Genomic DNA, 15,907 nt, shown 5'->3' with positions numbered 1-15,907 from the left:
TCACAGGTTTAGATATTCCAGTACAAACACTTGAAGGATTTTGCTGAGATTGTCAATAGTGGTTTTGTCAAGGTTTTCTTCTGTGTCCTCCATGGTATGCCATACTGCAGGAAAAGGGGATGGAATCAGATGTAGGACAGGAACCCCTATAAAAGGAAAGTGAAATTTGGAGAAGACATATTGGAGATGTTCCGTTAAGCCAATGAATATGTCACCATTTAACAAAAGAATCAGGTAACTACTCGAAAAGTGTTGGTTTTGTTGGACTTGAGCCCTGTTTTGTTGCGAGAAATACAAGATTCACAGAGTTGAAAAGCTGTTGAGCAGGAGACAGTGACCATAGCTCAATGAAAAGAGCACTCGCTTAGAAGTTTAGAGGTGTAGCTGATCTTGTGCCTGCTTCCAGAGCTGTGCACCAATTTTACATTGCTAAGTAATTAACAGAGCATAAGCAATGGCAAAATTAGGGGCTGGATATGAAGATACCTTCCTCCTTTCTTAGGTAGATACCCTTTCAATGAACTATTGTAACCTCTCTTTTTGGTTAACTCTTCTCTGGCAATACAACTCTTGTACAGCAGAAAACTTCAATCAGAAGACTTTACTGTATCTACTGCCCTTCTTCAGCACACCTTAGTTGTGAAGATGCTTTGCTGAGTGCTTGAACAGAGAAGGACACCAAATCCACTCTTGAACTAGGACAAGTGCTTTAATTACTGATTTGTCACTTGACAAGGTGGCACCAGTAATCCAACTGCTTTCCCTTTGCATCCCGAAGAAAAAGAATGAACACAAAGTTGGAGGCTAAGGCATACATATCTGCCATGAGAAATACTTGGGGCAAATAAGCTTGAAAAATAGGGTCATATGAACTTGCTCATTTATTAAATGACGCATTTGTTATTGAACTTATACTTTAAAATATAAGAGCTTCCAGTACCTCTTAATAGAAATGGAATGTGGTCATCTTCAACCAAGCCTCGATGGAAAGCAGCCTGGAAATACTGCCTTTCAATGTGGTGGTTCTTCAATAGATTCATGTTGTGTAGCTCTTCCTCTGTAATTCACATTGAAAGTGACTTATAACTTTTGGACAATATGAGGCATGTTAGCACATTTGATTATTTTTTCCTCTCATGTGGAAGCTTTTTCCATCGAAGAAGAAAAAGGAGTTTGTAACTGTCTTTTGCATTTGTCCATTACTTGGAAGACCTCAGCATTGGTGCTATTACTGTCATTTTACAGAAGAAGGAACTAAAACAGAGAAGTGAAGCAGTTCTAAGTGTTCAGAGTGTCAATCAGTTATAGAATCTCCTTCATGGTTTCCAGGTGTCTGGGAATCTTCCTCAGTTATTTTATTAATTAAATAATACAATCTTCACATAGGTTTAAGATGCACCAAATATAACATTTAATAATGTAAGTATTAAAACTGTAAACCAGAAAAGTAACCTAAAAATCTGATTTACAGGACTTAATGCATTCAGAAACTACACACTAAACTTTCAAATTCACCAAAAGCCCATACCCCAATCCTTACCAATTACTTGAAGCCTCTGAAACCATCGACTAGTGTTTGGAAAATAACTGGGAAAGACAGGGTTTGGTGCACCGATTAAATCCAGTAGTACAAGCAGGTCCTACAGAAGAAAGAATCTTTAAAGCAAAATTGGAACAGGTTGCCCAGGGGGGCTGTGGAGTCTCCTACATTGGAGATATTCAAGGCCCGGCTGGACAAGTTCCTGTGTGATGTACTCTAGGTTACCCTGCTCTTGCAGGGGGGTTGGACTACATGATCTTCTAAGGTCCCTTCCAACCCTCAGGATTCTGTGATTCTGTGATTCTGTGGGATTCTTTATATTACTACACCACCATTAACAGAGATCAGCAATGAGACCTCTTCATTCCTGTATTATGACTAGGTGTTCGATAGCTCTGGCCAAAGATCTGGCTTTTCTACCATAATGCCTGAGAAGAACTCGTTAGCAGAACCTGATTCCAATCTGATGCATTTTGCTGTTTTTCTGAGGAAGAAAAGATTGGCTATTTCTCTGGTCTTCAAGCTGAAGCAGACTGCATTGCTTCGGTTGCAGTTTTTGTGTTATATCCCTTTAAAAGAAAAACTACGGTAGGTGGGGAGAAAGAAGAGGAAATTGCTTCTTCCCTGGAGAACAACAAAGTCTGTCAAGGGAAAGACATTTTATGAGTCATAAGACACGGTGACAGAAGAGAAGTGTCTCAGCAGTGAGTAGGGAAACTAGAAGAGAGCAGACGACCAGAATTTTAGTAGGAATCAAAGGGAAACAGCTTGCTGTAGTTCAGCGCTTATCTAGGGGAGATTTGCTCACAGATGGATACTATGTGCTCTCTCCTAATCACTTTGAATTATCTCTTGAAGAGGGTGGGTATCCTAGTTTATATTCTAATAAATTTGTGTATTTTGATTTTTCTATGACTTCTCCTCCATACTTGCATGGAAAGGGTCTAAGCAGGTTCACCTGAAAAGCTCTTGCCAACTCTCTATTTTACATGCCTCATACAATTGCCCCAAGCTTACTTTTTCCTTTAACATTGGTGAGATTCATGGTTTCCTGGTAATTTAGGAATTTACTAACTGAATATTTAAAAAAAAAAAAAAAAGGCAATTTACTCCTGCTCATCAAGAATTGAAAAGCCACTTACTATGCCCTGCAGCTGATTTGTGGTGGTTGAACCAGGTGGATGTGGAGTAGATACCATTTTCTGAGCTAAGTGTTGAGATCCGTAGAGGGAATCAGAAGGGGACCAATGGACAAAGGCTTCTTCACCATCAAAAAAAATGAGCCGAAGTGAAAGGTCTGGTCTTGATGCTGAGCTGGTCTGTTGAAGGAAAGTAAAAGTAGCATAACTGACTCTGGCCAGAATATTAAATACAGAACAAATACTGTAGTCATATAAGCCACATCAGTAGGGGTATATTTTCAAGGTACCCTATGCAAACCCTCCCATGGCTGTATAATAGTGGTAGTGATCACTCACTATTATTTATCTAGTGCAGTGACACGTTCTGCAGTCTGGTATCATTTGGATTCTGGTTAGAAGCTTTATTTCTTACTTCAGTAGACATGTGCTGAGTATGTTGAGACAGGTCTGCAAAAGCAGGACCACCACCTCAAACGGCAATGAGACATGTCAGCAACAACACCTGATGCAAGTGCTAATATTATTCCTTGCTAGTGCCCTGAAGGAGTAGTTTCTCTGTTGCAGCTGTGCATCAATGGAAATGAATTATGGATTTGTACAGCTGATGGTTTTTTGAGGGACAAAGAGCAGTCAGTCATGAGAAGCATGACTATTTCTTTTCCTTCAGGGGGACTCGCAGCCACTGAGGCAGCTCCACCCTAAAACCAAAGCACAGAGCGTGGAGTGCATACACCTTTCCCTTTCAACAACCAAAAATATCACAACAGTAAAAAATGAGAATATATGATTTATGTATTTGAGGTCAATAAAGGAGACATTGTGTGAAATTTATTCCCCATGTAGAAAGAGCCTTTTTTGTCTCTCTGTTTACTAACTGAAGCTTTCTTTGCACTGGCAGCGTTCCCTAATAACCTACAGCATGGCTAACCCCAGTTTGGTTCCGCTATATGAACAGGCTGGGGAACTGTAGTCTTGGCAGTTGCTATAAATGTTTTAACTGCCTATGAATTAATGCTATTTCAAGTGAAATTGCATGATGTGGTTAATAAGGTGGGGCCACTGGCAACAGTCATGTCCTGTATGGGCTGCTGCTCCCAGCTAGCTGGAGCAGATCCAATATAAACAGTAGTAGAAAACTTCTATAAAATGTCGCTCACACAGGCAAGATAGTATTGATTGTATGCTCATAGTGATATATGGATTTCTCTAATGGCAGTGCTTTGCTGCCCTTTGTCCTTTGCACAGGACAGAGGTCTTTCAATAGCAGTCATTTTGCATTATGGAGGAAACTGTCTTAATGCCATTTGAATTTTAGAAAGTAGCATTTGTATTATTACTGTTTAACCCATTCTCAGGTCTGAATAACAGCTGTCTTTGCCCTTTACTTTTAAACTTACTCTATATAACTGGAGAAACATCAAGATAAAAATCACAGCTTCAAGTCAAAGTATAAATAGATTTGGCTGAAAACATAACAAAGTCTGTTATGCTACTATGAGCAGAGCAGAAAGGTCATAGTTAATGTATTAAGCAGATGGATCCCAAAGTATATTTTATTAACAGACTGTTCAAATGGTATCCTGTGCAAAGTAATGAGATTGCCTTTTTGTCAAATGCTGTCATCTTACGTGATAAAACAGTTTAATCGAAAATGATACATTACTTGCAAAAAATTTCCAGTCTTTAAGTCAGTGTGCAGGTTGTTCCATAAATAGCCATCAGGCAATTTTATTCTACATAAAGCTTCTAAATGAAAGCATCTGTATTACAGGAGTGCTTTGTTTTGTGATTAAAAACTTCGGCATATTCTTACTCTTCTAATTTGTAAATATTCTGATGTCAGAAGGCACCAGATCAGTTTTTGGAAACATCTGCCGACAAGTAATCTTCATACCTGAGCTGAGTGTCTTCCTGACACTTTCTAAAGCGTTTGACAGAGCTTTCCCTGTGAAAGCTCCGTTGGAGTACAAGGATTCTTCTGGAAATAGCAAATCCTGAACCACTAGATGGCACTCACGAACCTGTAATACTCGAGTTTTTAGAGCGAGGGGGCTCAACAGATTATTTTGCCTGCCAACGGCAGCACTTTGAGGCAGATTTTCATTGCAAAGGTAACACAGACTGACAATATACTATTAGTATTGTCACATAAATAAACTATTCAAATCGATAAAGGAAAATAAGAAGAAAATCTTGAAATCATTATGGGATGGAAGGATGAGTCTAATTCTTCTGTTCATCTGTCTCCCAAAACAGAATAGAACTGAGAGATTTTAAAATGCAAGATTAAGAAAGCAAAGATACTTGTCAGTGACCCTAGATGTTACTGACCCTAGATGTTACCGGATGTGATAGGGGCTTCTGAGTGTAGGGTTCTGTGCCTTTTAGATAGAAAGTAGGATTCTATCTCGCCAAGTCTATGAAGCATGTATTATTCATGTATAAATTGCTATTTTTATATACTATATATTTATTAGATAATTTTTAGGTAGCCACCCTTTGCATAATAATTTTTATTGTGATAATGTACTCTAAAGGAGTAGATACAGATCTCTGTTCTGTTCTTCTTGAAGTCAGTGGGAGTTTTCCTACAGCAAAGCAATCAAAGAATTGGGCATGCAGGCTATGGAAGAGAACATGGAAGTGCCCTTGAGGCCTATTGCTGTAACAAACCCAAATGAAAATTAAACAAGCAAACTACCTTGATTAGCTGAAGCTGGTTATCCAGGGCACGTGCCAGCTCCAAAAGCATAGCACAAGGCACGGCTGAATCAGTTGCTCCTACAAACGGCCTCTCCTGCCATTGTTGTCCAAAGAACTTTGAGTCGTAGTGGCAGGCTAGAACCAGGTGCCGTTTTGCAGAGGGGTTGAGAGTGCTGATAATATTTGAAAAGGTTTGATATCCATATGGTGTGTACCTCTGAAACGTGTCTTCTTCAATTTCCCAGCCGGCCTGTAATCTTTGAAGACGGTGCTTGATATGCTGCAATTAAAAGGAAAAATGACCACATTAGTATTGCTTCCTTCAGAAAGATGTTGCAGACAAATTGTGCTTAGTTATCAGTGGCACTTGAGTTTATTTATGTGAGTTCATGGTATTTTTAAAAGATAAATTTTATAGCAAAAATTGTAATGTCACTATATAAAATAAGCAATGTCTTTGCTACCTTAGCCTGTGACTGGCTAAGCTGCTTTTCATTGCTCCCTTTTGTCTCTTGTTTTTGGAGTCTGAAGGTGCTTTGAATGATTGCCCGTTAATATGACACATTTAGATCTTGGTCTCTGAAGTTTCCAGGTCGGTGGTTTTTGAGGTGCCACCAGGACAATATTAACATTTACTTCTTCAAATCCAAACTCAGTTGTGACCTTAAATTAAATATCAAAAAGGGCTGCAGAGAACTTGATGTGGCTAATCTGACAATTACCACGCGTAGATGTCACAGCAGCCATAAACAAGATGCTGGGTTTTTGTTCATCTGCTTTAGGGGCTGGGGGTCTGTGTGTGTGTGTGTGTGTGTTTACTTTTCAGTCTTTTTAGCTTCTATGAGATATCTGCGTTTCAGGTGACGTAAGTTGCTTACAGGGCTGTACAAGACAGTCTGATTCCTGTAAATTAAAGACAGAATTAAACATTTCAGAACAATGTTTTAAAAATTAAATCCTGTACGTGTAGCTTACATAACGATAAAAATTAAGACAGGGACTACATAAAAGAGATCATTCATTTTAGGTATCATTCTACCTAAAGAGAATACCTCTAATAACAACCCCAGTTATACTTAGTACAGAGTTCTGGCTAATTCTTATTAGAGAGTTATCTCTGCTGAGCAACTTATTTTTATGTGTCCCTTGAGTGCTGCTTCGAGGCAGATTCCTCTCTCTTTAAATAAACATTAGGAAAAGCCTCTAGGGGGTAAAAAGAAAATTGACTTTGAAGACTTGTCCTGCTCTTAGTGAAGTCAGTGGGAATATTGCCATAAATGTTAGTGCTAGAACAAACTGCCATTTTGTTTGTGGTCATCCTCTAAAAGCTCTTACTGTGTTGTATGACTATCTGTAGGCAGAGCAAAGGATGTCTGTGATGGATTATGGGGAATATAGAAGCCTGAATGGCTTTCCCGGTGTCCACTAGCTATAACTGGTACTAGCCTTCTCCCTTCTTCTGTGTCTTAACAAAGAAATGTCATTCCTTTCAAAGTCCGTTGTGCTTTGACAATGAGAACTCTTCTTTTTTTCCTCCGGTGGGGCCCTACTTTGGTACATGCTGTTACCTTGTAACAGGATGATCCTATTTTGAACATGATTTGTGGTTTTCTAGCCTAGGCTCAGCTAGTTTTTTGTTTTTCTTACTCTTTCCCCTTTCACTTGGCTGCCTTCCAGGGTATCACTAAAGAAACCACAAAACTATAGAGACATGCGTGCATGCATACACACACAAAGCATAAAAAAGCTGCATTCTTCCAGTCTACCAATTGCAGAGTGGCAAATAATCTTGTAGTTAGGGCTGCCTTGGAGCTGTTGAGTCACTGCCTAGAGGGTAGATAAAGGCTAATGAGATGGTGTGAATGTCTTCTAGCAAACTCAGCTGTACCACTGTTTAGTCTCCTGCTTAGATAATGTAATCCAGAGCCAGCATGGCACATGGTCCTGAAGATGCCCCACTACGAGTGCAGGGCAGCAACCTGATTGTGTGGTGACTCCCTGCGGCTCAAATACAATGTGTTGGAGTAAAAGCTTGGGGCTAAGCGCAATCTGGATTATCTTACCCCAGCACAAACTCACTGCTGTGCTTGGGCCAGCAGAGCTGATGTGGTACTTGGGCCACTGCTGCGCTTTGTCATTTTGATTGTTTCACCTGAGTGCCCTTTTGGGCCTATTTGGTCCCTTTCTGTGTTGATGCATGCATCTGAAGCAATGCTGCAGGGCAGTGTAACAGCACAACACCTCTACAGAGAAAGGGTGGTTGGGTGTCATTTATTTCATCCCCTTGTATGGTCCCAAAGGGTTTGAACTGGTGACCAAAAAGCTGCTCACGTGAGGGAAAGGGCAACAGTTGTGTTGTGCTCTGGTTACCAAACCTGAGGCAAGGTATTTAATTTATAAGTTTAAAAACAGACTGTAGGGGTTTTTTCCATCATGCTACACAGCCCTGGGAAATAATGTCAGTTGGAGTACAAGCTGTGTCATGTAGGCTCTATGCAGTCTGGACTTGAGCAATGATAAGAGTTTGTCCTGCCAAATGAAAGGAATGTGTCTGTCCCTTTAGCTGTCACTAAAGGCACTGCCAGAATATAAGTAGTAGATGTCTTCTTACCTGTCGTACGATATAATTTCCTTGCGATCCCGAGTATCTTTCTATCAGCATAGGGTGCAAATCATTCTCCCACATTTCAGAAACATCTGTGTTTGCAGCAACTTTTTTGATAGCATCAACATGTAAAATTCTTGGTCGGTGAGAATACTGTATGAGGGAGAAAAAGCCAAGATTGCTCTAACTATTACTAGACCTTTTTAACCACAGTATTCTCCAGAATTATGGTAATGTGGTATATTCTGCTACTTTGATTTACTGGGAGAAAATCATGGGAGACATTTTTACCTACTGCTAGCTGTAAAAACACAACACATGGCTGGGATTTTTCTTTTCCAATATCTTACTTCTACATACGTACAGTCATGTCTGCAACCGTGACACGTTCAAATGAAGTTTCCATTGAGACAAGCACCAGAAGCTTTGTTTTTAGTACTGCTAATATTTAGTGTTATGCAGTGAGTGTCTACATTATGAGGTGCAGTACTGCAAAGAAATGCATAAGCTGGCTCAGTCCAGAGACAGTGAAGCTGTGTCATTGTGGTCCCAGCCCACAGTGGTGGTTTCAGTGTGACTACACAGCATGGTGTGGCTCATTTGGGGCTACCTGGGGTCTATGTCAGCTTTGTAACACATGGGTTAACCTCAGAACTGGCAGCTTTTCTCCTGTGACAGCAGCTCCCAGTGATGGCTACCTCTCAAGTGGCTTCTTTTCTGCTGCCTAAGCACAGACCTTTAGAGCTATTTCAGATGACCCAGAATACTTGAGAGATCCTAACTAGATGAACTAGATGATCTTAAAGTCCTTTCCAATCCTAACTATTCTATGATTTTATGATTCTATGATCCTCCTGGGGCTGGCAAGTGCACGTCTTGGGACCTGTGAGAGCCTTGTGCTGTTCTGGAGTGGTAGCCAAATGCCATGTGGGAACACCAAGGACATTGCAAATGTTCCTTTGGGCACCTAATTTGAATCTACTCAATCTCTAGCAATTGTCTCCTCAGGACCTTCCTGAGCCACTCTTGTTTTTATAGACTCCTATTTCAGGCACTGTCATAGGATATTCCAGTCCCATCCATTCCTCATTTCTATCATAGAGACTTCCCGTTACACCTCTCTCCCATTGGAAAAATGTTTGTTATTTGATCAGAACTGCCTTACATGATTGATCAGATTGCTGTCCTTCAGTGTACCCTGTTTACCTCATCCTCTTTGAGATGAGGAAGAGGAGGGAAACTGGAACATGAGTGCACCGTGGTTTATGTGTAGGATAATGGTACTTGCCATTCTACTATTTTTTTTCTTCAGACTGTTGAAGAACTGATTGGCTTTTGGGCTCTGATGCATCAAGCTGACATTTTCACAGATGTATTTACTCTAGCTCCATCACTGTATATGTTAACAAAACCTAATCATTCCCCCTCTCTCATGTACCTCATTTCACATTTGTCTGAAATGACTGCTGGAACTCACTCCCTGGCCAGAAAGTGTACTGACCTTGAGAGCTTCTGTGGCTCTGTGTAATGAATGGCCTGCTACCTTAATGACCCTGCCTAATGAATATTGTTAACAAATGCTTCTGCCTCACTATTTGGTGTCTTTTCTACTTCATTTGTGTGTGCTGAGGAAAGCAGGCAGAAGCACAAATATTTTCAAAGCTTCACTGTAAACACTGAATTCTACCCTTTTCATGCCTGTTTATCTATGAGTGGACCTTTCCTCCAATTCCACTTCATTTTATTAGTGAAATTAAGTAGAGAGGAGACACAAAAACACTGAATCCTACGATGCTAATTTTAAGATAGTGTTTCAAGCTGTATTTTAAGACTTTGAGGACACCAAATTTTAGGATGTGCAGTTAACATTTTTAATGCTACTGAATTTATACATGGGTTAAAGAAAAACTGCATTTTGTCTGATACATAAAGGAGAACTTCTACAAGTTTGGAAACTGTATTGTAGAAGATGCATAAAGTGTCTTTAGAAAGACCTGAAGTTTAATACAGTGGAACTTACACCAGTGTAGAAAAGGCAGAGACAAGAGCAAACGTTGTCAGAAAGCTGTTCTGTTTAGGAGGAACAGGCTGTACGAGAAGAGAATGCTGAAGCTGTGTACTTCAGAAGAATGTAGGAGGACAACTTAATTAAGGAAGTTCAGAAAATATGCCTTCAGCTGAACAATTGAGGGGCTCAGTTAGAATGTGGAATCGTCTTTCTTCTAACCATAGAGTGTGCCTGGTAATTGGGGTCACTGAATCACTTTGCAAAGACACATTATGACTATCAAAATACAAATGTATGAAAACACTTCAGAAGAGAGGAATAAATTCCCACTCCTAATAACAGAGGCATCTTCAAATTTGGGAAGTGAAAGGAATTACGAAAGTGGTCATGAAAGAAAAGAGAAGCAGAATGAGATCTGTAGGTGACTCACTCCTTACAGTGTTGGTCAATCCCTGTTTCCTCCATGGCCACAGCAGTGATTGTAACCTGCATAAAACAGCAAGACTTCAAATTCTGCAGGTAGCCCATGCTTCCTTGGTGCCCAAGCTTCAGCTTGGTGCCAATGGAAATTAGCTTCTAAGAACTCTTCAGTTTAGGACCCTCCTCAATGACAGAAAGACTGGAAGGTCTGTAAAGTACAAGGCTTTCAACTTCTGGCTCACACATCCCTTTAGGGAGAAGGAACAATAGTTGTCAAGGGACAAGAATTTGATGAGAGAGAGGAAGTGGTTCTTGGTTAGTGTCTGCGCAGGCAGAGGAGTACGGATGCTATGGTTCTGTGGTTAGATGATGCTACTTACGTCATTGGCAAGTAGATCGACTAGTGGGAATGAAATGAGCTAAAGGGTGTATTGGTGTGGCTCAAGGGGGCTGACAAAAGGAGCACTGAGGCTACACAGTTGTACATTGACTTGTATGACTAAATATTTAGCCTTGCCTATCCTTATATATGTGCATATATATTTATTATGCATACTATAGATGTATTATGTTACAGATATGTAGTCTATATACTTGAGCTATATATATAGTAAGATACAATTAATAGAACATAATGACAAAACTTCTGTTAAAAAAACCCAAACCCACAACCAAACACCACACTACTTATTGGAATGGGTGTGAATAAAACCAAGGAGAAAGGGAATGACTGAGGGCAAATGAGTGGAAAGGCAGGAAGAAAGCTTGATTTTGCCAGTCTGTCCTGGACTCTGGTCTATTGGGGAACAGGACGGTGCATTGGATTAGCAGAGTTTAGTCGGTTGTGGCTGAACTTTGAGTTCTACTCTTCCTGGGAATAGGCCCTAGAAGTGTATTTTCCATTTGGAAATGCCTGAACCCTTGAATTGAATGCAATTTGCAGTTGCGTACTCTCCCATGTTCCCTGTGGTTTAGTTCTTCATGAAGAACTATGTAGTGTTTCATACTGACCATTGAGAGCTGTTACACAGAGGAATAGAGGGTTTAGTGCTTACTGCTGTTTCATTAAACATTGTCTCAAGGCTGCTTTTTTCACTAGTTCACACAAAGCTTTGAATTAAAACCAATATAGTATGTCTCTATGACATACTAGAATATTACATCCTTTCAAAGCAGTTTTGCAGTAGCTATCAACACCATCCCTATTTGTTTTTCCAACCGAGATGCACATCACTGCTGGAAGAGGTAATCACATTGAAAATTGGAGTATAATGGAATGTTATACGGAATATAATTTGGGATTTTGATTCCTTTTGCGCTTTCTGGGTTTTCCCTTAAATCCACTAACTGCTCCAGACAAAGCTCATCTCCGATGTGACAAACCCGTCAGGAAGCCTTGTCCTGCGGCCATTAGCTCGGGGTGGGCAGGAAGCCATGTTATCCATCCCCACCTGCGCTCCCCGCAGGCGGCCGGTGACCGGTGACCCGCCACTGAAGCCCGCGTTGTGCCAGGGCCGGACCGCCGGGGCTGAGCGAGGCGTTCCGCCGCAACCCAGCGCAGCGGCGAGCCCCAGAGACGCGACCGCGACCCACCTTCTCCAGGGTCCACGCCGCGCCGGCGTCCCTCCCGAGCACCAGCGGCAGGCAGGCGGCGGCGAGGCACAGTGTCGCCAGCAGCCGGGCAGGGCCCGCCGGCCCCTCGCCCCCCGCCATCCCTCTCTTGTGGTCTGCTCTCCCCTCACGGCTGTCCCCGCGGGCCCCCTTCCCTCCGCCTTGCTGAAGCCCGGGGGCGGGAAGAGGGGAGCCGGGGCCGGCGCGGGAAGGAGAGAAGCAGGGAATGAGGTAGGCTGCTGCGGCCGCAGCTCTGCCAGCCTCCCCCGGCCCGTCACCGCTCCCAAACACGCCTGGTCCCTGGCACGACGTCAGCAGCTCCGCGGGAGGCGGGCGGGCAGCCCCTGCGCTGAGTGAGGGCCCGGCCTCGGGCATCGTGCGTTGCTGCGGACTGTGTGAAATGAGGGTCCGGGAGACCCGAACGGCAAAGACCTACAGAACTGCAAAGCGGTGAATTTGTTGTTTTATAAAGCTCTTCTTGCCACCTTTTTGAGGCCTAATCCGACAATGCTTGCTAAAATGTCAGTCCTGTCTTCAGGCATTTTAAATTCCGTGGTTACTCTATTAACTACCAATGAAGCACAGTCTGTGGTCAGGCGACATTTTGCAGCAGGCCAATTAAAACGATTAAACCAGAGACAGAAGCATCTGAGCACACAAGCCCTTCTTCAGGTCATTTAACATTGTCATCCTCGCTCTGTGGTGGTGTGGAGAGCATCTGACCATTCTGCACCACAGATGTCCCATTTAAAGTCTCTGATCTTTACATCATTCTTGAAACTTCAGACTTAATGCTAAACCACATTGAACGGAAAAGAAAGAAAAAAGAAATAAAAGAGAGAGGCAGTTGAAGTAACAAGCTCTTCAGCTTGTACTGGAAAGCTGCATCCTGGAAACTATAGCTTTGTGAGTATTCAAAGCGTCTGTTTGAGGGTAATATTAGAGAAATGGAGCAATTTGTTGATTTGCAGATTCTTGACCCAGATTCCACAGATTTCCTAGAAAAGCTGCTGGGTCTGCTGCCCAACATACAGATGGGATCTCTGGAAGCAACAGTTTTACGGTAGATTCAGCATCCTCCAAGCTGATACTCAGATGTGGCTGTATTCAAGGTTTTCACATATGGGAAACCAAAGAGTTAATTTAAATCAATGCCTTTGGGGTTTAATCCCTCTCCCCTCCCAGAAGTCCACACTTCTCTTTGTTAGGAAATTGTTCCAAATGCAAAGCCAAGTCACCAGTGAATAGGGAGAGATGGGCAATCATTCGATTAGCAAGAAAAACCAGCAGGGTTTACAGATTCTTAGGCAAAAGCCCTGGCAAGTCAGCAGAGATCAAGTCACAGGAAATGTGTGTAAATCCACCTAGGAAGATGACAAGCTGTCCCAGCAGGACTACACAACAGAACAAAATCTGTTGCCCTCTGTCAGATTTCCTGTGGCTGACTCTATAATACAGATGCTGGACAAAATTTCTGGCTGATGTGCCAAGCTCCTCAAGCAATTTAGCAGGAAAAAAAATTAAAATCAGTACAATAGCTACAGGAGAAATTTGCCAAGAATCTAAGCTTGGTTCAGGCCTAACTAATATTGTTTTCCCCTGAGGGACCGTGGTCCCACCAAGAGCTACAGTTCTTTGATAGATTACAAATCTGGCAAGCGTAAAGTCAGCTTAAGGCAGTGTTATCTCACCTACATGGGAAACACGGAGCAGTTCTGGACCAGATGCTCAGAGAGATTGAACAGGACTTTTTAAAGGTGTTACTTTGGAAATGTGGAGTAGAGACCTCCCTTCCCTCCTCCTTAGAACCAGCCCACAAAGTTCTGTGTTGAATGAGATAAAGACAGAGGGGAAAAAAAGCATCTATTGAAATGTATCAGAAATCAGAGCACTTCACAGCTTAAAAAAGAACTATGTAACTATTTTAAAAAATAATACACAAGGTTAAAAAAATTATCAAAGTTCATGCACGTTTTGTTTTCCCCGGGATTCATGAACAAAACCCATGTTGTTTAGTCCCACTCTATACTACCAAACTGAAAGAATGTCAACAGATTGCTCAGTGGTCAGCCGTTCTACTTTATACATTTTAAATAGTTGGTTTGTGACCCTGAAAAATCAAATAGATGTAACCAGATATCATCTAGATAGAGGAAAAAAAAAAAAAGGTAGATTATTTGAAGAAAAGCACATATTATCTGTGAAAATACGACCTGTACATCACTCCATTCTTGTAACCCAGCTAATGTGACAGTGCCATCTACTGAAGTCCCGAAGGACAGACGCTAGACGCAACCCTGTCAAAAGCTTTTACTTCTGCTGGCCCTGCACCATAAAAGCAGCGTTTCATCCCAAAGCGCCCCTCGGAAGCCGAGGCTGCATGCTCTGTCATTACCTCGGTTGTAAACTCTGCCAGAGGCTGCTGGTTTAATGCACGCCCATTTTCTCAAGAAATGGGACTCCTGCGCCGTCCACCCTTTCAAATCGTTTTGATGCTGAGCTCTTCCAACTGGCAGGCCTGTGGTAGGGAGAGGAGAGTAAGTGTGGTTTGTTGTGCTTTGAATCACCTCATACAAGGCAATTTTGTGCCTGAGCTGTGGCTTATGTGCCAGCAGTGGTTAGAATACACAGCCTGAGACTTCCAGTGTTTGGCAGCTTGGGCTGCTGCATGTTCATGAATCCATGAGCAGCTTTTACAGCCTAGAGGGAAAGGGTGGCAGGGCTGCAGGTGCCTCATGCTCATGTGTGCTCTGTGGGCCCATTCCTGTCGAACTCACTCACCGCTGATCCCTGTGTGGTTTCGAACAGAGCCTTTACCAGGCTGTGGAAGTACCGTGTTTGGTGACTCAAGGTTAAGACATTCTGTTTCCATGGGGTGATGTATTCACAGATGAAGCTTTAAGAAGTGAAATATGGAGGTTACCCCTAGACACTTACTTAGGGAAATTACCTTATGTTTATTCCAGAGTCGGTACAGTAGGATTATATGGTATGTATGAGGCTACCCATGCAGCAAGTGAAAGGATCTGTGAAATCATTCTTCAAACTGTGGGGAGTAAGTGAATTCCAAAAGGTCAGTTACATATAATTAATAATATAAATATCTATTCTGTTTTCAGTGGATTTATACCAAGGTAAATTTCGATTCCATGTTTTTTAAGGCTATACTAAACTTTTCACTGTTTTGTTGGAGGTGGATTTTAGGACAAAGTTCAGCTAAGGGCTCAAACCAAGACGATGAGGTAATTCAGAGACACATCCACATTTCAGGACTTTATCCAATCCAAACCTGAACTCCTAACTCTTTGTCAGTTCTCTTATGGCGTGGGGGGGGGGGGGGGGGGAGGGAAGGGAAGGAGACCGTGAACTGCAAGAAAAGCTCAACTAACAACAATAAAAAGTCCACAAGCCCAAACCAAAAAACAAAGGAAAATCGTTTTGACATTTTGTCCATAGAGATACCAGTTCTTATTTTTGCAAGCATTTCTTGCAGGTCTTGCAAATCCAGAATGGGGGCATTTGCTATGCAACATTGGTGTCAAAAGCAGTGAAAAATAATCATGGCAGCATGTGCTTAGGGAGTTGCTCAGACAAAGGCACCAGTCAAGTCTCCCAGGACATTGCCTTCTTTGTAACCCAGCTTGATGGTATGGAATTTAAACCTGGAAAAACTTGACGTGTTTTTAGAGTTATACACCACTCATTCTAAATGCAGTTTGTCTATATAGACTTAGTGGTCCATACAGAACAAGCCCCATTTTTTATAAAATCAAATACATACAATAAAAGTTACCCCTATTTCCTGGTATCTTGTAACTGTAAGAGAGAGAGCAACTTGTAAAGTGCAGCCGGCTTCAGCAGAGCAAGCTCTGAGCTGT

At 41.9% G+C, this 15,907-nt stretch overlaps 1 protein-coding gene across 1 annotated transcript; it reads right to left on the bottom strand.

The window, feature by feature from the left end:
- QPCT (glutaminyl-peptide cyclotransferase) lies at positions 1-12,131 on the bottom strand (the record flags this gene model as incomplete). The annotated part of the gene is made up of 7 exons (XM_080615283.1): positions 1-146; positions 941-1,057; positions 1,541-1,640; positions 2,683-2,859; positions 5,384-5,665; positions 7,997-8,143; positions 12,012-12,131. The coding sequence occupies 7 exons, from the start codon at positions 12,129-12,131 to the stop codon at positions 1-3; spliced, it is 1,089 nt and encodes a 362-aa protein (XP_080471409.1).
- Positions 12,132-15,907: the final 3,776 nt, after the last annotated feature.

This window comes from Psittacula echo (assembly GCF_963264785.1).
Source record: "Psittacula echo genome assembly, chromosome: 4".
NCBI lineage: Eukaryota > Metazoa > Chordata > Aves > Psittaciformes > Psittacidae > Psittacula > Psittacula echo.
Note: the sequence above shows the minus strand (reverse complement) of the source record. Positions and strands in the feature narration are given on the sequence as shown.